The sequence below is a fragment of the Mustelus asterias genome, chromosome 9 (genome assembly GCF_964213995.1).
Source record: "Mustelus asterias chromosome 9, sMusAst1.hap1.1, whole genome shotgun sequence".
Classification (NCBI taxonomy): Eukaryota; Metazoa; Chordata; class Chondrichthyes; order Carcharhiniformes; family Triakidae; genus Mustelus; species Mustelus asterias.
In genome coordinates this window covers 29,511,849-29,537,969 of record NC_135809.1, presented here as the reverse complement: position 1 = coordinate 29,537,969, position 26,121 = coordinate 29,511,849, and the positions used below count along the sequence as shown (strand labels likewise).

Sequence of the window (26,121 nt, the reverse complement as noted above, 5' to 3'; positions counted from 1 at the left end):
AGGACTTGGGTGATGCCTGCTTACATGTTGTGTCGGCAGTTAGCACCATGATGTATTTGTGTAAAATGTAAACAAAACAAAGTCCTCTTGTCCATATGCTTAATGCTGAATCAAAAGACCTTGGTTTATTTCATTGGACATAAGATTTACTGAATTCTAACCAAATGTGCACTCAAAAAACCATACAGTAGTTGCTTTAACTCAATATACTTAGATAATCTGAAACAGTTTGTGGAGTAAATGTACACTGTAAAACCTGTAAACATATGGTCTATCTCCATGAAGTTATTTTCAGGGCATAAGCAGCATCATGAACCTTCATATTAACTGAATATTAAGTGGATAACTTTGAGGAAATAGAACTTTTGTTGTGCATGTCTCTCTTGTATCTTGGTACAAATTGCAGTTCTGTGTTCCTCGTTGTTTCTCCTGACAATGCTCCAAAGCTAGTAATTTATTCAAAATAGCAGCTTTTATTTCAAAGTTGGGTACCCTTTTGTTCATATCTCAAGTTGACTTCATGAGCAAACACATTAGCAGGTGTCTCGGGCCTAAATATTGGATTTCACTGCTTTCAGTAAGCAATGAGTTATTGAGCCACTAAATAAATTTGTGAATATGCCTCCTTTCTGGGACTTCTTACTAATGTATTTCAGCTTCAGTTGGTTGCATTTTCGTTCAGTTTTATGGAGATTGTTAGATATTGAAACAAAATAAATTACAGAAACATATTACTGAAATACTTCCAAATACACTCTGTAAATCTAATTTAAAAACAAAACTAGAAATGCTGGAAAATTCAAACAAAAAATATGTTTGAAGGTTTGTTAGTGTGTGTGGAAAGAGAAACAGCATGCTGATGTCTGGTGCAACCCCTTGTCGAAACCTTAATTTCTGTTCATCATATCATCACTATTAAATAGCAGAGTTTTGCCAATTCCTTTTCCTACAAGGCTTTCAATTGGGCCTTGATCCAATTGCACTTTCAGCTTTACATTTTTCAAAGGCTACGCAACGTGTTGGTTCACAGAACTAAAAAATAAATGCTTTGCGTCTTCTGAAGTAAATGAGTGATGTGAAACAGTCGCAACAATTTAGCTTAGTCCATATAGTTTAATCATAATATATCATATTGTCTTGTTCTGCAATATACACATGCAACTCCAGACGTTAGACGATGTATTGAATGTCTCAAAGTGTGCCACCTTCCAATTTTTCGTCTTTTTACGATTGAAAAAATACGAGAGAAGAACACTGAACAGAATTCATCAAATGTTGTTAAATATGTTTTGTATGAAGTTGAACTTTCCCGAGAATGCGCTGTTTGAAAAAGAGAGCTTAGTGATGTAACAATAAAGTGATTGTTTTGCAAAAGTCTCCAAATGTTAAGAATATGCTTAGCAAATTGTTACCAGAGCTTTCTATGGCTAGACAAATCAATGTTGTTAGGAGATGGTGCTGCAGCACTCAGTTTGTTTACTTTGGTTTTGTGCGTCTGCCTGCCTTCTCAAAAAACTTGCTTGGAGCCAGACTGTAGCAGCCCTCTCTGTCTTTTCATAATTGATCAGGGGATGACTGGCTTCCCTGAGGGTTAAGACGTGGCAACTTTTTTCTGTTTGCTCAGCATCTCAATGCAGTAGTTCAAACATTGTTCACACCAGCTGGCAGTGTAATGCCATATGCACATCCTGTCAAAGCAACTGTTGTCATGGATACTAGAAAGTACTAGAAAACCAACCCCTTGATTCTAATCAAAAATGTACTTTACCCCATCAGAGGTGAATCGGATGTTTTTTTGAAACCAGATTGATCAAGTGAATCTTTACTCTGTGCACCTAAATTTTTTATCACATATCATGTGCTAACGATTTTGTTTTTGATAACTCCATGGATCTCTGCCGACCAAGACATTTTTCTGGGGTCTGTTGCAAGGAGTTTTTGATGGGTAGTACCTGTTCGTTGCTTATATTGTCAATAGGTTGATCCTGGTGAAGAAATCAACTTAATTTTGAGCTTTCACATTTTTTTGTGCAGCTTAATCCAGTGATCTCCCGGCAATTTAATTTTTTTTTTGCATGCTGGTATTCTTTTGTGTTTGTGTCCAAATATTTTTACTGCCATTTGTTTAGCGCTGACAATAGCATTAAACAAAGATATAATTTCCAGCTGTACTTTTTGCTCTTCTGGAAACAGACTGGCAAATTAAATCACTGTACTTTAGTGCGATCATTTTATTTACAGCTGTAAAGAATACTTATATTTAAAATCACAGGTGTGTAAAAAGGGTACAAAATTACGTTTTACCTAAAACATACAGTTAATCGTCAATGACAAGCACCAGTAAAATAATCAACTGTTTTAATTTATTGCCACATCCCTTCTTTTTCATCATTAAAATGAAGACCCTGGTTTTTCATATTGTAAGCATTTTCCCTGCCTGCAATCTACAGTACAGAATCCACGTTAATCCACTTCCAAGATATCTGATGTTGATTTGTCAATTTTAATTACAGCTTCCAGTAACATTTGAAGTCTTGCGCTTCTGCACCAAAATGATATTATGAATATGCAAATCTATGGTAATAAGAGGGGGAGGGGGGTCATTTCTGTTGAACACACACACAGTGGATGAATCCCTAGCGGAAATAAGTCTATTGATGCAGTTTACATCAGTTTGTAATGTACTATAAGATTTTGCTCTTCCTGTAGTGTTCTGCAGAAACTCTTGACTTGCATATGTGCAGTTTCATGGTCAGCTGCAGGTTTGAAAAGAAACTTGTGTCACAAAATATCTGAATGTGTTTATATAAAAAAAAACAAAGAGAAAGTAGCTGATGTAGTACAAACTGATGGCTGCATGAGGGACAAATAAACATTGAAGAGAAAAGTACTGGTTGTTGGAAGAAAAAGGTGGACTGCAACCCTTAAAGAGTTTCATTTTATGTGCATCCAAAATTACCGTGACGTTAATAATAAAATTGAGATCACAGCTTAAGGAAACAAACTTTATGAATAATAATGTTTTTTTGGCTTGCAGGCACTACAAGCAGCAAGGCAGCTTCTTCTTCAGCAGCAAACCAGTGGTCTGAAATCTCCAAAGGGGAACGACAAACAGCGAACATTGCAGGTCAGCAGGCTATTACTGATCTTTTGTAGCTGCAATAATTGAAAATCTTCAGGAACTTGAGCACTTTTTTTTTAAGTGAATATTATATTCCAGTGCACACATCAAAAATGGTAGAATAAGATTCACATAATTGGCCCTGCATATGATTTCTTCAAATAGGTTGTAGTTTACAGCATGTTTTTATTTTTAAAAATATCCATGCGATTTAGGTTACCAACATCCATCATTTGGGGTAGAGGGAGGCAGCCTGCTAAATGATTTAATTTGTGTATACCATAAATTAAGTGAACAATAAAAGACCATTTCTGCTTACAAGCAATAATAACAGAATAACTAGTTCTAAATACCTTCAGTACACAAGGTACTTAAAGAGTATATATAGACATAGATGAGAAATAAAGTCAACTTCTGCCATTTACTAAATATTCATTGCCAGGTTGAGAGAGCAGACCTGTTTACATTCTGGACTGATGCCCACCGATGGTTACACCTGCTGTGGCAGTTTTGACCTCTAAAAGTGGGGTAGATAATCTTTGCTTACTCATCACTGCAGATCTGTAACAACCCCTTCAACTGTTAAATAAAATTAACTCTCAAGATCAAGTGGAAGAACTCTGGGTGAATTACATATACAGGACCCACACTGTATGAAGCTATCTTTGCAAGTCCTACAAAAAAAAGTGTGTTTGCAATGAGTGGCTTTCTGTGAAGAAAACATTTTCTGTTGTTGTTATTTTAAAGAAAAGATCACAAGTAATCTTTTTTGTGTTGCTAAATAGAGTTGTACATTGAGGTAACAGTGCTACATACTGCAATTCTTGACGCATGTTCAAGTTGCATCATTTTTCTTGTTTACTTGGAAAGACAGGAACTTTGTTGACCCTGCAAAACACCAATCAAAACATCCCTTTGTATTGTTTTGCATCAAGACAAGGAACAGAAGAAATGCTCACTGCCTTGCCAAAATGTGGCCCATTCGCCTTATTATGACAATTTCCTCAACTTGTTCTGTTTTAAATTATATCAGCAATTAGCATATTTTCAACCTTATTTTTAGGTTTAAATTGCAGTGTGAGTGTGTGCTCTCCTCTCAGCTAATTAGTGCTATCAAGGAACAGTAGGTTAGCTCATTAGTACCATGTGCATTTAATTAGAGAAGAGAAAATTGGAGTTAACTCATAGTTAATATTTTCACAGAGTGCTACAATGCCAACACCTTCATTTGGAGTCACACCCCTGCATAACTAATTATGGTCTCGTGGCATATAGAATGTGTGTTTAGTGAGAGCATCAAACTGTTGACAGAATTGTTTAGATAAATGTCTGGGATCTTTCTTGCTACCAGAATTGCTGGATAAAGTATGTAATTTGCTTGATCATTGTACTTGAGACTGAATTAACATTGCTTGTTAAGCATTAAACAAAACTAGAGGTGTACAAAACAAAATAATTACCGTTTTCAGAATATGAAATATGACTGATATTATTTGGCACAAAAACACTTGGTTGATCGATCTTACCAAATAATTGTTGGGCTGGAATTTTAGGCAACTGGTCAACTGATATGATTTGATGCAAAGGATTTTTAATTGTAAGTGAGGCAGATATCATTTGGGGTTCTACAAAGGCTCAGCCACTTTGTCCAATGATTACCTGAGACTTGTAGATCAGGAAGTTCTCAACCTGCGTTGCGTTAGCTAAGCTCAATTGGGTCATCAATAGGCATGTAACCATTGCCCCTCAGGCTCATGGTTTTAGAGATGGGTGATTTGACCAGGAGCTGCTACCAACATTTAACATTGTAAAACATCCCAAGGCCCATTGCAGGAGCATCATCAAACAAAATTTGATATCAGGCTTGGTAAAAGAGGTAAGGAATAAAAGAGATGCAGAGAGAAGAGACAGAGGTTTCAAGACAGAATTTCAGAGCCGGGTCTCAGCAGATGAAGAAATGCTGCCTGTGATGCAACGATTGAAATCAGGAATTAGAGGCCAGAATCGGGGGAAGCATAGATATCTCCGAGGGGTTTGGGGCTGGTGGATATTACTGATATAGGGAGGAAGTAGGCAATGGACAGCGTTGTAAACAACAATGAGCATTTTAAAATGAAGGCATTGCTTGAGCCAATGTAGGTCAGCACAGGATGAGAGGTGATCAGGACTTGGTGCAAGATAGGCATGGGCAGCACAGTTTTGAATGTCCTCAAGTTTAGGAGAGTGCATGATCAGAAACTGTCCTGGAATGCTTTGGTTTAATTAAGTCCAGAGATAACAGAGGATGAGGGTTTCCACAAGAGATTAACTGAGGCAAGGGCAATGTTAGAGAGGATTGGCAGTTTAATTGGTGGTGTGGATATGTGGTTGGAAGCTTATCTTGGACAGAATTGTTCAGTCCTGCCAAAGTCAAAGGATTTTTCAATGACTTTCCGCATTTTACCCATCATGACAGGGCCATAAAAGCCTACCCTTAGGGGTAAATTCAACACCACAGTTGTGAACAGTCTGAGGGACAATGAGAGGAATGGAGTTGATGGCTAGATGGTGCAGTTTGTGGCAGGAAAATGACCAAAAGCAATGCCTTCTGTCTTCTCAGCATTTAGTTGGAAGAAATTTCAGGCAGTACTTGATATTAGATGAGCAGTTACGCAATTTAGAGGTAGTGCAGGGGTCAGGAGATTTGGTAATGAGATCGTGCTGGGTATCATCGGTATACACTTGGAAACTGGTGCTGTGTGTTTTTGGATGTTGTAGTGATCTATAATGGAAATGCATGTGATTGACCTAGAATTGAGCTCCATTGGGATGCTCGCACAATTAAATATCCTGTTAGGAATCAGTCTCCAGACTTGCATGCAAATAATAGTTTGTGGAAATGGTGCTTGTGTGTTAACTTACTATTTATGGCTAAGTCCCATCTCACCCTCCATCAGAATGTCTATCTTTGCCTTGAGACTAAGTGACCTACTGTGTCTGAAATGAACATCAAAATTTGGAAATTTTTTAAACTATTGTATTCTTTGAGAGCATATAGCTTCACAATAGATTTTGTTTTAAGTTTATGATATTAAGGAAATATATTAGTAGCCAAGTAATTATACAATACAATTACATATTTGCCATGGAAAATCTATCATACAATTCTTCAAATAGACTAAATTGTTTTAAAAATTATCACTACTGTAGAATTACCTACATTTTCAGAAATAACTTTGAAATATCCATAGTTCTTTTGTCTCCTGGAATGTCTTGCCACATGCGAGTCTACGTCCCCCATTATCAGCATCATGAAGACTACCATTGACTAGAAACCGAACAGGGCTAGCCATACAAGTACTGTGGCTACAAGAGCAGGCCAGAGGCTAGGAAGCCTGTGGTGAGTAACTCACTTCCTGACTCCCCGAAGCCTGTCCCCCATCTACAAGACACAAGTCAGGAGTTTAATGGAATACACTATACTTGCCTAGGTGCGTGGAGCTCAAGAAGCTTGACCCCATTCAGGACAAAGCAGCCCACTTGATTGGCACCCCATCCACAAACATTCATTCCCTCCACCCCAGTGCACAGTGGCAGCAGTGTACACCATCTACAAGATGTAGTGCAGAAATTTACCAATCCTCCTTAGACAGCATATTCCAAAACCTCCAACCATTACCATCTAGAGGGACAAGGGCAGAAGACACGTGAGAATGCCACCACCTGAAGTACCCCTCCAAGCCACTTGTCATCCCTTGGAATCATATCACCATTCTTTTGCTATCGCTAGGCCAACATCATGGAACTCCCTCCCTTAACATCACTGTGGGTGTACCTACACCACGTGGACTGCAGCTGTTCTAGAAGGCAGCTCACCACCACCTTCTCGAGGGCAATTAAGGATGGGCAATAAATGCCAGCCCAGCTAGCGATGCTCGCATCCCAAGAAAGAACAATTTAAAAACATCCATAAATCAGTTGCCCAAAATGTTACATTTGATGAATAATCACAGAGCTGTCTGTACACCCTCATTACAAAAATCATATATCTTGCACTTAAAAGGGAATTTATGTTTATTGTGACACTGAATTCTTATTACATCTGAACTCTTAAAACCCACTCTTTAAGTATTTGAACCAGTAACTTTCAGCTTACTGTTTTTTTTTACATGGAAACATAGAAATTAGGACCAGAAGTCAGCCAATCAACCTGTTGAACCTGCTCTGCCATTTGATAAGATCATGACTAATCTTGTTGTGGTCTCAACTCCACTTTGTTAACAGCCCCCCATGACCCTAGACTCCCTTGTCTGCGAAATATCTATCTAACTCAGCCTTGAATAAATTCAATATCCCAGCCTCCACTTCTGCGGAAGAGAATTCCACAGACTAACAACCTTCCGAGAGAAAAGCACACTCCTCAACTCCATCTTAAAAGAGAAATTGTTTATTCTTAAAACTGTGTCCTTCAGTTCTAGTCCACGGGAGGAAACATTCTCCTGGTGTCCAGCCTACCAAGTCCCCTCGGTAGCTGTGGGAAACTGCGCTCAAAATCTCTTCCCATAATTAAGCAGCAGGAGAGTCAAGTTGCATGCATTGAGAAATCGAAGTAAAGTCTCAATTTTGAAGTCCATTTTTCTTTAAATACAGATTAAGGATATGCCAGAGAAAGTTTGCGATTTTCTGTACATTAAGCCACAGAGTGGTGTCAGGGGTGGCTCCTAATTCATTCTTGTCACAGGAATGTTGAATTTCTATTGCCTCAACTTGCAAGCAATGCTTGTTTTTCAACCTGGTAACACGATGACAGGTATACACATTTTGAAATGTGCTATTCCTGAGGATGCAGTTTTGTTTAGTGAAAAGATAACTTAGCAACCAATTATAACATACAATAATGATGTTTCATACTTCTGAAGCAACCAGTGAGTCAATTAATCAATACAAATGTCCAAATGTTCATCTGCTGCTCAAGTGTTTTCAGTTTAAGAACATAAGAAATAAGAGCAGCAGTAGACCATCTGTTCTTCAAGTCTGCTTGACCGTTCACTAACGTGACCTTTGATCTTCTACCTCAAGTCTACTTTCCCACTATATCCCTCTATCCTTGATTCCCTTAATATCCAAAAATCTAGTGACGAAAATCACAAATTTACTCAATGCAGGGGAGCATGCAGGATAAAAGGACTCAACAACATTTGAGAAAAATGTTTTATTCATTTATTTTTATTTGTTAGTGTCACAAGTAGGCGTCCATTAACACTGCAATGAAGTTACTGTGAAAATCCCTTAGTCGCCACATTCCGGTGCCTGTTCGGGTACAGGAAGGCAAATTTAGCATGGCTAAATAAGTCTAAGAATCTTAGACTGTAAATTATAGTCAAACTGAATGAATTTTATCAAAGAAAATTCTACCATGCAGCAAATTCTCTCTCGTGACTAATGCTCCTAACCAGCACGTCCTTCGGACTGTGGGAGGAAACCGGAGCACCCGGAGGAAACCCACGCAGACACGGGAAGAACATGTAAACTCTGCTGGGAATCGAACCTGGGTCCCTGGCGCTGTGAGGCAGCAGGGCTAATCACTGTGCCACCATGCCGCCCCTTTGCTGATAAGTCCCTGGACATAGTAGCAAGCTTTGTTCTGGAGGATTGCGAGTGCAGTGCTTGCAGTGAGAAAGGTCCCCAGCTACTCGGGGAAAACAACAGCATGGCAACATTTCACAGGAGCTGTCAGCATGATGTTAACAACTTTGAGGACACAGCAGGAGGTCTGGAAAATGCTACGCAACTTAAAGAGTGCAAAGGTACGGCATGAATATTGCTGTAAATTAGCAGTACGGGATATATAAAGTAGTAGTTAGAAATTACTAATGACACATGGAATTGTTAGCAAGAATGTAATATGTAAGGTAGTCGAAGTGAAAATTGCAGGGTTATCCAAATGACATTATGTATGTCACGAGAGAGAATTTGCTGCATGGTAGAATTTTCTTTGATAAAATTCATTCAGTTTGACTATAATTTACAGTCTAAGATTCTTCAATTGTGAAGAAAGAAAATGCCCTTGATAGACAAAATAACATCAACATTAAAAACAGTGCTGACCCTGATAACTCCTCTTGATGGGTGTCCTGACTGTATGGATCAAGTGGTGCACCCGATTCGCAGCCTTCCTGAGGCTACTCATTCACTGCTTTGCTACGTCCAAGTAGCTGACTGTTATGGTACATTTACCGCCTGAGTTAACGCCTGGTGGAGTTTGCACACTTGTTATAGCTTCTGCATTCCCAGCCTGTGTCTTTCACACCACCTCCTTTCTACAAGATACCTGCCAATGACTGCTACATCCATGCTCTCTGGAGCAAAAACAGATTCTGTGCTCAATTCACCTGTCACTGTTGTGTTGCATTTCAAAATCAGACCTAAACGACATTGCTCATGTTTTAATTTGGCTATTGAGCTACATAGTGCTTCATAAGTTCATCATTAATAACCTGAACAATGCCTTAATAAGCAAAACTCAGATTTTTTTGATCCAACCTTGCACTTCTGTCCGTCACTGTAATTTAGAGGTGAAAAGCCTAACAGCAGAACTAAATAATGATGGATAAATCAGTAATGCCTTCTTCCAATATTATTCTTTTTCTTTTACAAAAACTGGAAGAGAGGAAATGATTCCCCCAGGTGATTTATCTCAGAAAATCACAGTCTCTTTTCTATATCTTGTTGATACAATTTATGTGGTGTTAAATACAAGGTACAATAGGAGTTTCAAAATGAATGTATGCTTATTTGTTAATCTGTATGGTGGAGGTGGTGACACATGAACCTTAGTATAGGTAACACATAGATCTTATCTGTAGTAATGGCATGCAGCATCATTACGCCAATGAAATTGGCAGAAGTATCTAGAGTCCGCATGTGCCCAGAATAATACAGAAATCCTAAGTTGCTCTCAGTGATTTTACGGTTCTCCAGAGGGTGCACTATTGAGGTTCCCTTTCACACTGCAATCAGTGGAAATCAATTTGAGTTGACAGAAGCTTCCACTCTTAAGCTTTAGTGTCACTGTTCGAACACCCTTGGAAAGTTACACTTTTAAGTGAAACTAGGTTTTTAACGGCAGAGAGACTTCACTCCAAATACGTGAAAAGCTAACTGTATATTTGTGGAAAGTCACATTTCTCCGTAATGATAAAAATATCTATATATTTTTAGTTTTGTCTTTTTTTAAAGTCTTGTTCATTTTTATTTTAGTTTCTGTCTTGGAGTCAATAGAGTCATACAGGTTTACAGCATGGAAATAGGCTCTTCGGCCCAACTTGTCCATGCGGCCCTTTGTCTTTTAACGACTAAGCTAGTCCCAATTGCCTGCATTTGGCCCATATCCCGCGATAGCCACCTTACTCGTGTAACTGTCCAAACGCTTTTTAGAAGACAAAATTGTACCCGCCTCTACTGCTACCTCTGGCAGCTTGTTCCAGACTCTCAGCACCCTCTGTGTGAAAGAATTGCCCCTCTGGACCCTTTTGTATCTCTCCCCTCTCACCTTAAACCTATGCCCTCTAGTTTTAGAGTCCCTTAATCCAACCATAATAATTTATTTAATTACCTGAAAGTTTAATGTCAAAGTGAACGATATTAAGCATTCTAACTTCCTCATTTGCTGTATGTGAATACTTCAGTGTGATTGATTCCTTGCATGCTTGCTTACATCACTGATACTGCATGCCAAGAGATCTCCTTTACTTGGCGTTTGTTTTAAACTGCCTATGGGGACGGGGAAAACCACATCGTCGAAATCGTTAGATCTTTGTGAGCAACCTTTTTGGAGGTCAACACCCTCGCTGACCACAAATTCCAGGCCTACGTCCAGTCGACAGTTGAGCTTTTCCGTGACTGCCGAGTATGGTGAAGTGAAAAGTAGCAGAAAATAAAAAGCAAATAAATGAACAAGACCACCAGTTTACTGACAGAGAGCTGGGACGTACTGTTCAGAGACTTTCGTAGCATTAGCAATGCTCTGGTTGCTGAGGGAATGAGCTTGGTAGCACTGGTAACATATGTTCCTTCCACATGTTAAAATAGTGCACTGTTCCAATGAATAATGCTGGCAAAAACAAGAATGGAAACAATCATGGTTAAGCCTACATGTTTCAAACCAGATGCTACTAGTTTCATTGTAGCAGAACCACCTTCTTTATCTTTTTGACCCTAGAACTGATATTCTGATGCAGAGCAAGTTTAGCACTTCTCAGCAGCCTGTTAAGCCAACTCGCAGAATGACTTGAAGTCAAGCCAAATCAACCATATTGGATTTGGCACTGGGAGCTTACCAAAGGAACAGGGGATTTCACATGGCATTGGTCATTAAATGGCTGCAATCAACATTTATAGAAATGTAGCCAATTAAAGGTAGACAGCTGTATTTGGGGTTAAAAATTGTTTCAGGCTTCCCAAAGGTTCAAGATATTTAAACGGATTAAATACCAAGGGATGGAGTGCCTGCTTTGATATCAATTCGGCAATCCAAGCTCAAATTGCACTCAAAATGGTGCTAGTTTTCAGAAGTTATTTTTGTTCAAATTTCCAATTCATTTGCACATCACCAAACAAAATCTTCATGAGCCAGAGGCAAGCATGAAAGAGAGACTTGCACTTATGTAGCATTTTCACATTTGCTGGATGTTTCAACACCCTTCACAGTGAATGAAGCACTTTTGAAGTTTAGTCACTGTTGTACTGTTGGAAATGCAGCAGAAAATTTGTACTCTGCCAACTCAAACATACAGCAGTGTGATAATGACCAAATAATCTGTGTTTTGTGCTGTTGATTGAGGGCTAAATGTTGGCAGAGGCATCAGGGATCAATCCCCTCTTTTTCAAAATAGTACCATGGAATCTTTTACATCCACCCATCAGACAGGTGGGGCTTCGGTTTTGTATCTAACCAGAAGAACGACGCCTCTGATGGTGCAATATTCCCTCAGTGTTGCACTGGAGTGTTAGCCTTGATCTTTGTGCTCAAGTCTTAGAGTGGTCCTTGAACTGGAGTAAAAGCAAAATACTGCGGATGCTGGAATTTGAAACCAAAACAGAAAATGCTGGAAAATCACAGCAGGTCTGACAGCATCTGTGGGGAGAGAATAGAGCCAACATTTCAAGTCTGGATTACCCATCGTCAGGGCGAAGGGTCTGATGAAGGGTCATCCAGACTCAAAACATTGGCTCTACTCTCACTTGAACCTGGAACCTTGTGATTCAGCTATCAACTCAGCCATGGCAATTGGGCAGTGTTTAGAAACTATTTTTGTTTAGTTTTGCATTATCAATATTCCTAAATCAACATTTATAGTCAGAGTTACTCATCACCTTTTGAGTAACCCAATTTTAAACATTTGAAAATTACTTTAAAAAATGAATTCTACTGAACCATGTTTCTTAGTATGTCACATTGCTTTTTACACTTATTGGTGTCTTTCTGCCTAAAAAATAAGTTTAATTTTAAGAGCGTCCTCGAAGACCCTTAAGCAGGAACAATTAATAGAAACTTGGCATGCTGATTAACTTGATTTAGAGCTATAACCCGTTCTCTGAATGGGCTGATTCCTTGCACAAGATCATGGAAGCTCTATCCACTGGGTGTAATATCAACTTGAAATTCCTTGATCTTTTGAACTGCATTAGCTGTTTTCAGGAGCTGTGCTGAAAAAGTAACAACGCACCGAGCAGAAACTCCAGACCAGTGTCTTGTAATTCAGTCTCAGTCTTAAGGGTGTGTTCTGGCATCAACATTCTTTCATTTGCCTCTTTTCTGTTATAGGCCTGTTAATGGCCTAATATCGTAGAATCCCCACAGTGCAGAAGGAGGCTATTTGGCCCAGCGAGTCTTCACTGACTCTCCAACAATCCTGCCAAAAGTGCAGGGTACCAAAAGCACCCTGCATCCGAAACACCTCGACATATCCCAGAGGATACAGTTTGTAAGTTTGAGGAAGTAGCATCAGATAAATCAAAGTGTACCTGGCAAAGGTGACCAAGTGATGGTGATAAAAAAGCACAGATGACTGCCAACAATGTTGCTTCTCTTTTGAGAAATCCAATCTGGTGACATTAGGCAACTGTGCTATGCTGCTGTTGCTATTAAATATGAGAGGAAAGTTATGCTGACCAATGCACCAGCCACTGGCAATTGCATCTGATACCTATGATATGGGGAAGGTCAAAATTAAAACATTTAGGGATATAGCAAAACTGTGCATCTATCTTCTTAATGATTTGCAGTCTGCGGTGGCAGTTTGTTTAAGTCATGGCCAAGATGCATCAGGACCTGTTGATATGGTTAGCGGCTTAATGACAGGTGTAGGCAACTTACTGTGATGCCTGCTAATCTCCATGGCATGCATTATTATCTTTGCCATTGGAGGTGGGCAGAGGTAATGTTTTTGTCCTTGTTTGTTAGTCTGTTTGGTTGTAAACCATATGGGCGGGATTTTCCGGCCGAACTTACCCCGAAACCAGAAACGTCCGCCTGAAGTCAATGGACCTTTCCATGGCCCACCCGTCGTCTGCTGCGATTCCTGTCATATCTCAAACACTAATGGGCAGATTTCAACAGAACTTGGCATACGGATAGACTATGGCCTAAGGAAGAACTGATTCATTTTTGGTGAAGATGTGGATTGGACTCTGGAATATTATGAAAAGATTGAAAGAACAATGGGTGATAGGATGAGTTGATTTTGTTTTTAAAAGAATGTTGTGGGTTGTTAATATTGTTGAGTGTTTTGGGATGCTCTGAATTTGTGTGAGCTGCAGGGGCACAATTTGTTACAGCTATCAAATTGTGAGCAGAGTTTTCAGAGCAGGTTGTTGGTTGTGGAATAGCCTGCAGCCTCCTCAGTGTGATGGAAGCTTTTAATAAAAGGATTTCTTTTTTTCAGCGTTGTAGTTGCAGAGCATCAACCAGGCAAGGAAAAAAGCCTCAAGATAGAGCTGCTTAATTATAATAACACGAAGTTAATAGTGTGGTGGAGGTACATGCGCGACTGAGTATCCTCTTCACTTGTTTCACTTTGTATCACTTGAACTATGAAATATCATATTTGGACACTTCAAAACCAACAACCATCATTAATTTTAATGTCTTGCCGACTGCTATAGGACTCTGTGACCTGCGTGCAGATATTTTGTTGTTCCCAGCTATCCCTAAAAATGGGCTTGCCAGAATTCCTTTCTCACTGTCCTCTCTTTTCCATATTTTATTGTTCATTCTTGAATTACAAACAGCTATCCAGTGAATTATCAGATGATAGAGATTCATCTACTTTAGGTTGAATAAACACATTTAAAGCAACACAGTGATGAAAATTCATTAAAAAGGCTATAAAAACATACAGTAAATCTGGAAATCTTTTTTAAAAATTAGAATTTCCTGGCTCTTTAGGAACGCCATAATGCAAGGAGCTTCCATTAGACCTGCTCCAGATTACTGAAAGAGTTCTCGACACAATCCCACCTTTAATGGGTAAAGCATCATTCTTGGCTGAATGTCAATGTATCGTCATGTTTGAACCAAGCTGCAACCTATTTTGAGCAGGAACACTTCAGGTCATCAATAAATTGTACTTGGCACAGAGGTGATGAAGATTCAGCTACATGAATCTTCAGTCCTTTTGCTGCCTCCTTGTCTACATTTATGTGGCCAGCCATGATGATCAAATATTACACTCTTCTATATTCCTGTTTGTGTCTGTACTCGTTGAGTTATTGAGTTTCTCACTCACTCCAATATTCAGATGTGTTTGAACTCTTTGATCTGTCAGTGGCTTGCACATGGTTCACGAAGGCCTAAAGCATCAGACACTGGGGAATTGTGGCATGCACTATTCATGTACGGTAGCACACGCACTCCAATTTTCACAGTATTCGGACACTTTTAACTTGGTAATCAGGAATTTGATTGTGATAATTTTCCATTTTAAATTGAGCTTGTAAAGACTGGGATATCCCATAAAGTTCGGAGTGAAAAAAATTAATATTAAAATGGGGATGGAAAGTCATTCTGGTGAGAATAGGCTTGAAAAATCTATTGTGTATGCATAAGATTTGAACCACTATAGTTGATTTTTGAGACAATATGTGGAAAAAAGCTTAGAGTGAAAGAAAGGACAAGATAAAACCATGCTTTCTGTTTTCACTGTAAAAAGGAGACCTTTTTTGAAAACAAAATAATAGAAAGATGGTTTAAAAATAAAATCGCTAAGAATTTAGTCATTGAAATATATCAGAGATATTGTGGTCATGTGAATTAATTTGAAAGTTGGCTGAACATTTCATCAATTGTATCATTGGTACCTTTTGTCCATTAGAATCATGGGGCTGGATTTTATGGCCTTGTGTGTTTTCAGCTAGGAGGGGGTAGGTAAAATATGACGGGTCAGTAACCCACGAGCTGTTCCCCAAATTACGGTGGATGGGCAAGTGCTGAGTACGTCTTTTTTTGGGCTGTGGGAGGAAACCGGAGCACCCGGAGGAAGCCCACACAGACATGGAGAGAATGTGCAAACTCCACACAGACAGTGAACCAAGCAGGGAATCGAACCCAGGTCCCTGGCGCTGTGAGGCAGTAGTGCTAACCACTGTGCCATCGTGCCATCCTATTTGGATCAATTGATCCATATATTGTGCTGCCCAAGTCATAATACGGTTGGCATGGGCAGGCGATGGATAGGACATTTTTTTAACTCCACTGGTTCAAAGGCAGGAAGGAAGGCGGTTACATCCTTTGGGGGATGCCCTATGCGCAATTCCCACCCTCTCTTTCCCCCAACAAGATCTTACCTCTTCCCTCCTTGGTCTTTCCCATCTGGCCTGCAAATGTACCCTCCCTCATCCCACTCCCTGGATTGCCCAATCCTTCCCGTCCTAGAAGCCCAGGACTAACCTCACTTTGGATGCCTTTGCTCTTCCTCGTCACCTGCTCGCAGTCCCAGCAGTGCCCAAGATTGAGTCTGACACTGTTGGGACAGCTAGAGCTGCAAGTCATTTGATTGGCTGGCAGCTCTCGAGGGCAGGGCTTCCTCCAATTGAGGTGCGGAAGTCCGACGCTCACCTGCTTAAGGTCACTGGTGGCATGTTATTAATGTGGGGAAAGGTTGTTGAGCATCGCTCAGTGCAGCACCAATTTTCCTTATGGGTCTGTGAGCAATAAGTGCTGTAAAAATTTAGCTCTTGGCTGTTTTTGTCTTGTGCGCTTGGCAATCTTGTTGCAATTTCCAAAATAATCACAAAGTTATGCAGATATTTTCAGAATTTGAATGGATGCTTTACATTTAAGAATTTAACTAAGTGTCTGAATGATTATTATCAGTAGTCAGTATGATTAAAATATCCAGTGACTGGATAATGCTCACAATCAGTTGTTCTAACAGTTTACTACAGTTGTTCAGTCAGTGAAAATCAAGTAAGTTTTAAAGCCTATTCCTGTTCTGGTAGATAGGAAGTTGGAAAAGTGTAAGCAAGTGCTATTTAAAGCCTAGACCTTTCATTACATAAAACATACACAATTGGAGCAGAAGTAGACAATTTGGCCCCTTTTGCCTGATCTACCACTCAAAAAGATCATGGCTGATCTGTCTGTATTTCAAGTTCCACATTCCCATCTACCCTGGTAACCTTTGTGATTCCCTTGCCTAACTAGAATCTATCTACCTCTGTTTAAAAGTGCCACATGACCCCACTTCCACCATTTTCTGAGGCATAGAGTTCGCAGTCACACAACCATCTAAGGAAAAAAAAATTCTCCTCATCACTGTCCTAAAGGGTGGCCCCTAATTTTCAAATTGCGCCCCCTTGTTCTGGAGTCACCCACAAGAGGAAAGATCCTTTCTAAACTCACCATGCCTTTGCTCCCCACACCTAACTCATTGATATAAAATTGTAGAAAGTTGGCATCAGTCCAGATGCCTGCGAGAATCCGTTCATCAAATCCTGCCAATCAGAAAAAGACCCATTTATGCATACTCTCTGTTTTCTGCCAGCCAATCTTCTATCCATGCTAAATATGTTACCCCTTTTATTTGTTGCAATAATCTTTGATGTGGCACCATATAAAATGCCTTCTGGAAATCTGAGTCTAGTATTAAAACAGGCTCCCCTTTGCCGACAGCACGTTAATCCTTCAAAGAACGCTTAATAAATTAAAAATGCTTTCTCTTTCACAAAACCATGCTCCTCTTAGCCCAAGAAAAATATACTTTTAGACTTCACTCTTTCAGAATCTTGCTCTCTTAACTGCCAAGTTTCACTGGCCAGAATATCTGTGGTACGCATTCACCCAATAGGCCCTCAGCAATTTACCGGGGTCCTACGTCATTGGTCCCTGATTTGTGCAAGTTAATGAAGTGCCTGCCCAGTGAATCAGCCAGTGCCTGAGTTCCAAAAGTCCCAAGTTAAAATGGTGATAAAGCAGATACATTTCAAAATCAATGATTTGACATTTACTCTGCTACCTCTCTATGTCCACCAGACAGAGCGAGTTAACATCGCCACTCATTTTAAATTTGGAAATACATATTCCACACAATGCTTTTTCAAGGTTTGACCTCTGCACATTGAACAATTCAAAGTATTGCGCACAAAGTTGAATGCAGGTCTTTGTGTTCAAGTGGGAGCCTATGCTGGTCATGGTTGGCTGCATTTGTTTTATATGGATTAATTGAGGGTGAAGCCTGGTCAATATCAAAGCTAACACACAGTCTGTACAGTCAGCTTATTGTGTAAACATTTGAAATAAAAACTAATTTGAATATGGGTAACCACATACATAATTTGTGCAGGAAGGAGTATGAGCTAACAGATGTCTATGTCCAGAAAGCTATTTTGTCCCATCTGAACTAAAAACAAAATGAGGTTAATTAGTTCGTTACCTAGTTTTAGTAGATTTCTAAAGGCCAAAATTGTAATGAAATTTTGCAGCAGAATTTTCAATCCAGGAAAAATATTGTCGAGCATTTTATCATAATTCCATTATCCTTTTACCATTTTCAATTAATATACAGTGAAATGTGGCAGAGAAGAAACTGAAATAATAAATTTAGAAAATGTTTTAGAATTCTATCTTTGCTAAGGAAAAGATGGTTGCAATTTTGATTTTCCATGACCCATTTTAATTTTTAATTCTTTCGTGATTATGACCTGCCTTTGATTATAACCCAACACAGTAAACAATCGTAATCTATTTATTTTATTGCCAAGTTACACTAAAATATCCATATCAATAGGAGATGAGCTGTGTATCATTTTAGTTGTTACATTAAATGTAAAAATGCAGAGATATTTTAACACATTACAATACGTTTTAACATAAATTGAGTTGTTTGCCACGATGTAGAATATGGAAAAAAAATATTCATATAAACCTTGTTCAACTTTAAGCAAATTATGTGATCACTCATACACAGTTGTTTAATGTTACAAGTTGAAAAATCACAGCTAATATTAATGGAGAAAATCTTAATGCATTTGTTTGATATTCCTCTGTTTACTATTTTAATAGTCGCCCACGTTTGTCGACTCATGCTGCCAACTGTCATTTCCAAGCTATTGATTTTCAAAGATATCCTTGAACTGTGTTGAGGTGGATGACCGTCTGTTTTCCCAGTACATTCAGGGTTGATAATAACACCATAGGTGCCAAAAGTGTGTCAGTTTTATAGTTTAAATTTAAACATAGAGTACTGTAACAAATTGTTCCCTTAAAATACAGTTTGTTCATTATTACAGCCTTTGATGAATGGCTAGGCAGTTAATCCTGCAATAGCAAACACCTAAGCCATGTTTCTTTCTTTTTGGGATATACTGTACAAGCTTATGTGACTTAAATCACTTCTGTGAATCAATTTCCCTTCAGCATTATATCAGAGCAGGGCCGGGGAAGAATGGTTGCAATCCTTGAAATTATATATGGGTTAAAAAAAATGTGAAAAAGTAAGTTCAAGCTGTTTAAGGTGCTTTATTGATTCACACCCTCAAAAAATAGTTAATGTGGTTTGATATAAGGTTAAAAGTTAGAAAGCTAAGTGTTCAGATGGTCAAATGCTTTGTATAACAGGGTGAGCTGATGAAGATGTCACGTCAAGGTAGGTGTGCAATCAAGCATTTAATTATAGTATGCAAAATCATAGAATCTCACAGCACAGAAGGAGACCCATAGGCCCATCATACCTGTTCTGGCGCTTTGACAGATCCAGCCAATTAGACCTATTCTCCTGCTTTCCTTTTTACATATTTCCTTCAGTGGAAATAGAAAATAGGAGAGGATATAAATGGGCCCCGAACCGTTCACACTATTACTGCACAAAGTCAAAATGTTACACATCAGCTTGATTACACAAACAAATATTTTATCTAGTGTTTGGAAATGGTGGGATAGATTTTGGCGCTTTTGTGTTCATCAACGAAGTCTGTGAAAGTGCATCTGTCTGTGTGGTGTTTGCACATTCTCCCTGTGTGGATTTCCTCCGGGTGCTCTGGTTTCCTCCCACAGTCCAAAGATGTGTGGGTTAGGTTGATTGGTCATGCTAAATTGCTCCTTCGTGTTAGAGGGATGTCAGGGAGATTAGTAGGGTAAATATTTGGGCTTACAGGCCTGGATGGGATTGTTGTCAGTGAAGGCTCGATGGGCCCAGTGGTCTCCTTCTGCACAGTAGGGATTCCAGGATTCTGTTCTATAATTCTATCTTTACAGGTGGTTGGTTGGCTGTTCATACCAGTGGCTATTAAGGTCCAGTCCCATTTACACTTGTCAAGCAGCCTCAAGAGTTTCAATGATTCAGCTTGCCAGATTCAGTGTTGGAGAGTTGGGATGGTTGGGGAGTGTTTTGAGGTGGTTTCCGAAGTGGCTCCGATTTATTTTGGCCAGAAAGGACCAACTTGGGTCCACAAAAATAATGCAAAACTTAGCCTTGCTGGGTGTTATGATGGCTATGGGGGATTGTCAATACATCTCCCTGCGGGCCTCATGGAATATGAACTCCCGTATTAGGCAAGTGGAGGCTCGCTCAATGTGGAAGGAGCAGTGGGGGGGAGGGTTTAAAGTTGACTGGATCCACTCGGGCAGGGGTGAAAAGACTCAGGGCTGATCTGCACTCTTTAGCTGTTGTATGTCGCTCAGGTATCACTGTTAATAATAGGTGATTGGCAATGGAAGACCGGCCTCGGTAAGATTATTACATTGGGGACAAGGAATAAAGCGAGTTTTTTTTCTTCCCCCAAACCACCTTTACTGTCGAAACAAGTAATCCTGCGATAAGAAAAATTATTCTTTTTGGTAAACTTGAAGCCTACATTGCAAGCATAGAAAACTGGGCCAAGCATGCGGAGTGTATACGTTACTTTATTGGACAGTATTGAGGGGGATGAGAAGCAGAAAGTGATCCTGTTGACAGCATGCAGGGTCCTGACCTTCAGTGGACCTACCTGACCTACCCGGATGCCCCTGACTCCAAAACCTTTAATGAATTGGTGGACTTGGCTAAAGGCTATTATGATCCGAAACCTTCCATTATACTCCAGCGATGCTACTTTAACTCGACAGGGCGAACCCTTGGGAAATCTGTCACCGAATTTCTGACCAGGCTGTGAAACTTGGCTGAGCACTGTGAATTTGGGCCACCCCTGAACAACATGTTGGGAGATAGACTGGTCTGTGGAATTAATAATGTGACAGTCCAAAAAATAATTATTAGCAGAACCCAAATTAGATCTAAAGAAGGTCTTTGAGATAGCTCGAGGAAGAAGCTCGGGAGCTACAGGGAAAGTCAGATAACAACGTTCCCTGATTGGGGGAAGGGGTCTCGTGCAACATCCATCCCTCAACTGAGAACAATGGTATCGGTAAAATATCCCAGAATCCCTGACAGTGCTGGAGCCTGAGTTGCATCACCATGCAGTCAAGGGAGATCAGGGACAGCATTCAGACTCCTCGAAAACATATTGCAGATGGTGCCATAACTGTCCCTATTTCTTGGCCTCGATTGTGGTCTATTGCAAATGCTGCAGAAGACCACAATCGAGATGAAGAAAAAGGGAGAGTTGAAAGGTATGCTATTTCGAAAATAGTCCAAGGCCAGTACGTGACTGCACCTTGCACATAGGCCCACAACCAGGAACAGCAACAATGCAATTAAATTGCATCCCCATGACAAAGATTGCCCCATAATGGTAGAGTTGTTAGTGGATGGCTATCCATTAAAAACGGGGCTGCCGTCTCCATTATTGGGGAGCAGACCTATAATCATGTCCAGGCTGGTATTCAGCTCCTGAATTTAGAAAGCACAAAGGCCAGGCTGGCCACCTACACAGGGGAACCATTGCCCCGGATTGAAGACTTGTACACCTGGTTAACTGAGAGCCAAACTGGGAGTTTTCAAAGTTGGACATGAGCCATGTGTATCTCCAACTTGAATTGGACGAGCCTTCCCGAAAGTACATAACAATTAATATGCACAAAGGCCTATACGAGTACCATACAGGCCCTTGGGGTCTCAGCTGCATGTACCATTTTTCAACAGGTCATGGAGAACATACTCCAAGGGCCACCTCAGGTAGCGGTGTACCTGGACAATGTCTTGATCACAGGAATTTAGGAACGCAAACACATAGCGAACCTGGAAGAGGTTTTGATTTGATTTGATTTTATTTGATTTATTATTGTCACATGTATTAACATACAGTGAAAAGTATTGTTTCTTGCACGCTATACAGGCAAAACATACCTTTCATAGAGAAGGAAACGAGAGAGTGCAGAATGTAGTGTTACACTCACAGCTAGAGTGTAGAGGAGGATCAACTTAATGCAAAGTAAGTCCATTCAAAAGTCTGACAACAGCAGGGAAGAAGCTGTACTTGAGTCGGTTAGTACGTGACCTCAGACTTTTTGATCTTTTTCCCGACGGAAGAAGGTGGAAGAGAGAATGTCCAAGGTGCATGGGGTCCTTAATTATGCTGGCTGCTTTGCCGAGGCAGCAGGAAGTAGACAGAGCCAATGGTTGGGAGGCTGGTTTGCGTGATGGATTGGGCTACATTCATGACGTTTTGCAGTTCCTTGCGGTCTTGGGCAAAGCAGGAGCCATGCCAAGCTGTGATACAACCAGAAAGAATGCTTTCTATGGTGCATCTGTAAAAGTTGGTGAGTGTCGTGCTGACATGCCAAATTTCTTAGTCTTCTGAGAAAATAGGTGGTGGGCTTTCTTAACTATAGTGTCAGCTTGGGGGGACCAGGACAGATTGTTGATGATCTGGACACCTAAAAACTTGAAGCTCTTGATCCTTTCTACTTTCTCCCCTTGTTGTAGACAGGGGCATATTCTCCTTTACGCTTCCTGAAGTCGATGACAATCTCCTTTGTTTTGTTGACATTGAGGGAGAGATTATTGTTGGCGCACCAGTTCACCAGATTCTCTATCTCGTTCCTGTACTTTGTCTCATCATTGTTTGAGATCCGACCCACTATGGTGGTGTCGTCAGCAAACTTGAAAATTGAATTGGAGGGGAATTTGGCCACCCTGTCATTGGTGTATAAGGAGTGTAGTAGGGGGCTGGGAACACAGCCTTGTGGGGCACCAGTGTTGAGGATGATCGTGGGGGAGGTGTTGTTGCCTATCATTACTGATTGTGGTCTGTGAGTTAGGAAGTTCAGGATCCAGTCTCAGAGGGAGGTGCAGAGGCCCAGGCCACAGAGTTTGGAGATGAGTTTCATGGGAATAATGGTGTTGAAGGCTGAGCTATAGTCAATAAATAGGAGTCTGACATCGGTGTCCTTGTTATCTTGGTGTTCCAGGGTTGAGTGCAGGGCCAGGGAAATGGCATCTACTGTGGATCTGTTGCGGTGGTGGGAAACTGTAGTGGATCCAGGTAGTCCGGGAAGCTGGAATTGATTCGTGCCATGACTAGCCTTTCGAAGCACTTCATAATGATGGATATCAGAGCCAGCAGCCGATAGTCATTAAGGCACGCTGCTTGGTTTTTCTTAGGTACCAGAATGAAGGTCGTCCCCTAACAGGGTTGGTGCCATACTGGCACATCGGTGAAGAGATAGGACAGAGAAGGCTACTGCGTATGCATCTGACACCCTCACGGATGCTGAGTGGAACTATACCCGGATTAAGAAAGAGGGATCGGCAGTTGTCTTCAGCGTTAAAAAAAATTCCATCAACGCGTTTGTGGTAGACACTTCTTCATAGAAACTGATCACAAACCATTGCTGGAACTTTTTAAAGAAGACAAGGCAATACCCCCCCCCCCCATTGCCTCCACCTAGATACAGCATTGGGTTTTGTTACTGGCAGCTTATGAATACCTGCTAGAGAATCTCCCCAGGACCCGAATAGCTAACGCTGATGCACTGAGTCTTCTGCCATTGTCCATAAGCCTGGCTTTACTACCAGCTGTGGAAGAGGTCGGAATGACCCTCAAATGTTTGGACACCTTGCCGATATCTGCAACGCAAATCAAGGCCTGAATACAAAAAGACCCAGTCTAAATTAAGGAACATAGTATTACATGGGGATTCGGAGGTCAGCCCTCAAATGAAATAAAACACTACTGGATGAAGAAAGATGAGCTCAGTGTTGGGGATGGCATCATCCTCTGGGGTTCTCACATAGTTGTCTCTTGCCCAGGGCGACGTCCGATACTTATGGAATTACACGTAGCCACCTGAGATTTTGAATATGAAAATGCTAGCTGGGAGCTATGTATGGTGGCCCGGCCTTGACGTACACATTACCGACTTGGTTAGACAGTGTGAATAAGCTTACTTTCCCCGAGCCTGGCAGGAAGGGTGGAGTCCCAATAAGAGAACCAGAAGAAGAACCACAATTCTGTAAGGACGGACAAAACAATGAAAACCAGCCAACCAGTCCATGTGAGGAACTTTGGGGACGGCCTCAGTTGGGTCCCACACATCATAACGGAGAAAACAGGACCCTTGTATTATATGGTCCAAATGCAGGACAAAATTGTCAGAATATACCAGATCCATCTCAGGAGTAGGGAGACTGTGCCAGTATAGGCCTCATTACCAGCCATGGGACAACCACTGCCAGCATCAAGCCACAAATGGAAGTCGACCCTATGCCTGCCCCTCTGGGTGATGAGGATATGGATTCTGAAATGGAAGCAAAAGAGACTGGCCCCCCAATGAAGCAAGACATCAAGAGGAGCTCGAGTCAGTGGCTTTATGGCACTCCCTTTGGAAGCGAATGCTTCCAATCTGCTTCACACCCCCTGATCCGGTCCTGCCTTCCATTGACCTCAGGCTGATCGCTAAGTGGCGGAAAAGACTCCTCCGTGGCAGGGGTGCTGGGGAAGAAACTAACTTGAGGGGGGAGGGATGTTATGGCCATGGAGGATCATCAATAGATTTCCCCATGGGCCTCGTTGACATGAGCCCCCCTTATTAGGCAAGTGGCTTGCCCAATAGGAAAGGAGCAGCAGAGGGTTTAAAACCAGCTGGCTCCACTCGGGCAGGAGTTGAAAGACTCAGGGCTGACCTGCACTCTGTAGCTGCTGAACGACACTTCAAACACAGTGCAAATAAATGATGATTGGTGACGTAAGGTTGGCCCCGGTAAGACTATTACACCGGGCCTCTTATTTTCCATTGTCTATTAGTTTCTGTGCTCAAATCTAAGTCAGTGTTCTTTCATTTTTTTGGAGCCTAATTGCCATGTTAAAAGGGGCCTATTATCTGATTCAGATGGAAACTTGCAGTGGACACAGGCCGAGATAGTGGCACCACACTGAACAGGGTGATAAAGGCTCCTGACCAAATTCTAAGGTGTTACTCTCTCATTAATGTCAGACATGGCAATTCAAAATTAACCCTGGTGATTTTTTTTTTGTATTTTTATTCCAATTCAATCAAATCCAGACCAATTCAGAGTCTCAACAAGTTGAGACATTCCCGATCCAAGCTGACAAGACAGGGCTCTCACCTCCTGTCTTGGGCTTGATCTACATGATCCAAGCTGATTGGAATAGGCAGAGTGCAGAGTGATTTCAGCTGTGTGTTGAGCACGATAGCTTGTTCTGAGTTTAAGTTATTGTTTGTCAGCTTATTGTTGATTCAGTTTGTCATGAAAATTGCTGTTCTCAGTGATACAGCATGCGCGTCATTTTGGTAGCAATGAAAATGAGGGACAAAATCAGCATTAATTCATGTTTCAAATACACATTAATTAATGTGTTGTTATCAGGATGTTTAAATTGCAGGGCTATCTATTACATATACAGAGAAGGAAAAGCCGAGTTGGTGCATTTTGCTATCAGTCTGTTATGTTCCAGAAATGTCATGAATAGATACAGAAAATAATCAAAAAGGCTAATCGAATACTGAACCTAGAGGATTAGCATACAAGGGGGTGGGAGTTACACTCCAACTATACAAAGCCCTGGTTATAGTCCACCTTATAGAGGTCTATAAAATAATGAGGGGCACAGATCAGCTAGATAGTCAATATCTTTTCCCAAAGGTTGGGGAGTCTAAAACTAGAGGGCATAGGTTTAAGGTGAGAGGGGAGAGGTACAAAAGTGTCCAGAGGGGCAATTTTTTCACACAGAGGGTGCTGAGTGTCTGGAATAAGCTGCCAGAGGTAGTGGTAGAGGCGGGTACAATTTTATCTTTTAAAAAGCATTTAGATAGTTACATGGGTACGATGGGTATAGAGGGATATGGGCCAAATGTGGGCAATTGGGATTAGCTTAGGGGTTTTAAAAAAAAAAAGGGCGGCATGGACAAGTTGGGCCAAAGGGTCTGTTTCCATGCTGTAAACCTCTATTTGGAGTACTGTGAGCAGCTCAGGACACCACTGGCAAGATTCTCCAGCCTCCCAGCCGTGTGTTTCCAGCCGGCGGGAGGTGGCGGGTTGTTTGCTGGTGACGGGATTCTCTGGTCCCACTGCTGTCAATGGGAATTCAGATGTCACTCCATACCCGCAGGCAAGGGTGCACTG

General features: G+C 40.8%; 1 protein-coding gene across 2 annotated transcripts in view; it reads left to right on the top strand.

Annotated features, from left to right (window-relative positions):
* foxp2 (forkhead box P2) overlaps positions 1-26,121 on the top strand; it is a 417,384-nt gene that overhangs the window by 232,313 nt on the left and 158,950 nt on the right. For both annotated transcript variants that reach the window (XM_078219889.1, XM_078219890.1), the window contains one exon: positions 3,038-3,127. In XM_078219889.1, coding sequence (XP_078076015.1) covers positions 3,038-3,127 — 90 coding nt within the window. The remainder of the gene's footprint in view (positions 1-3,037; positions 3,128-26,121) is intronic.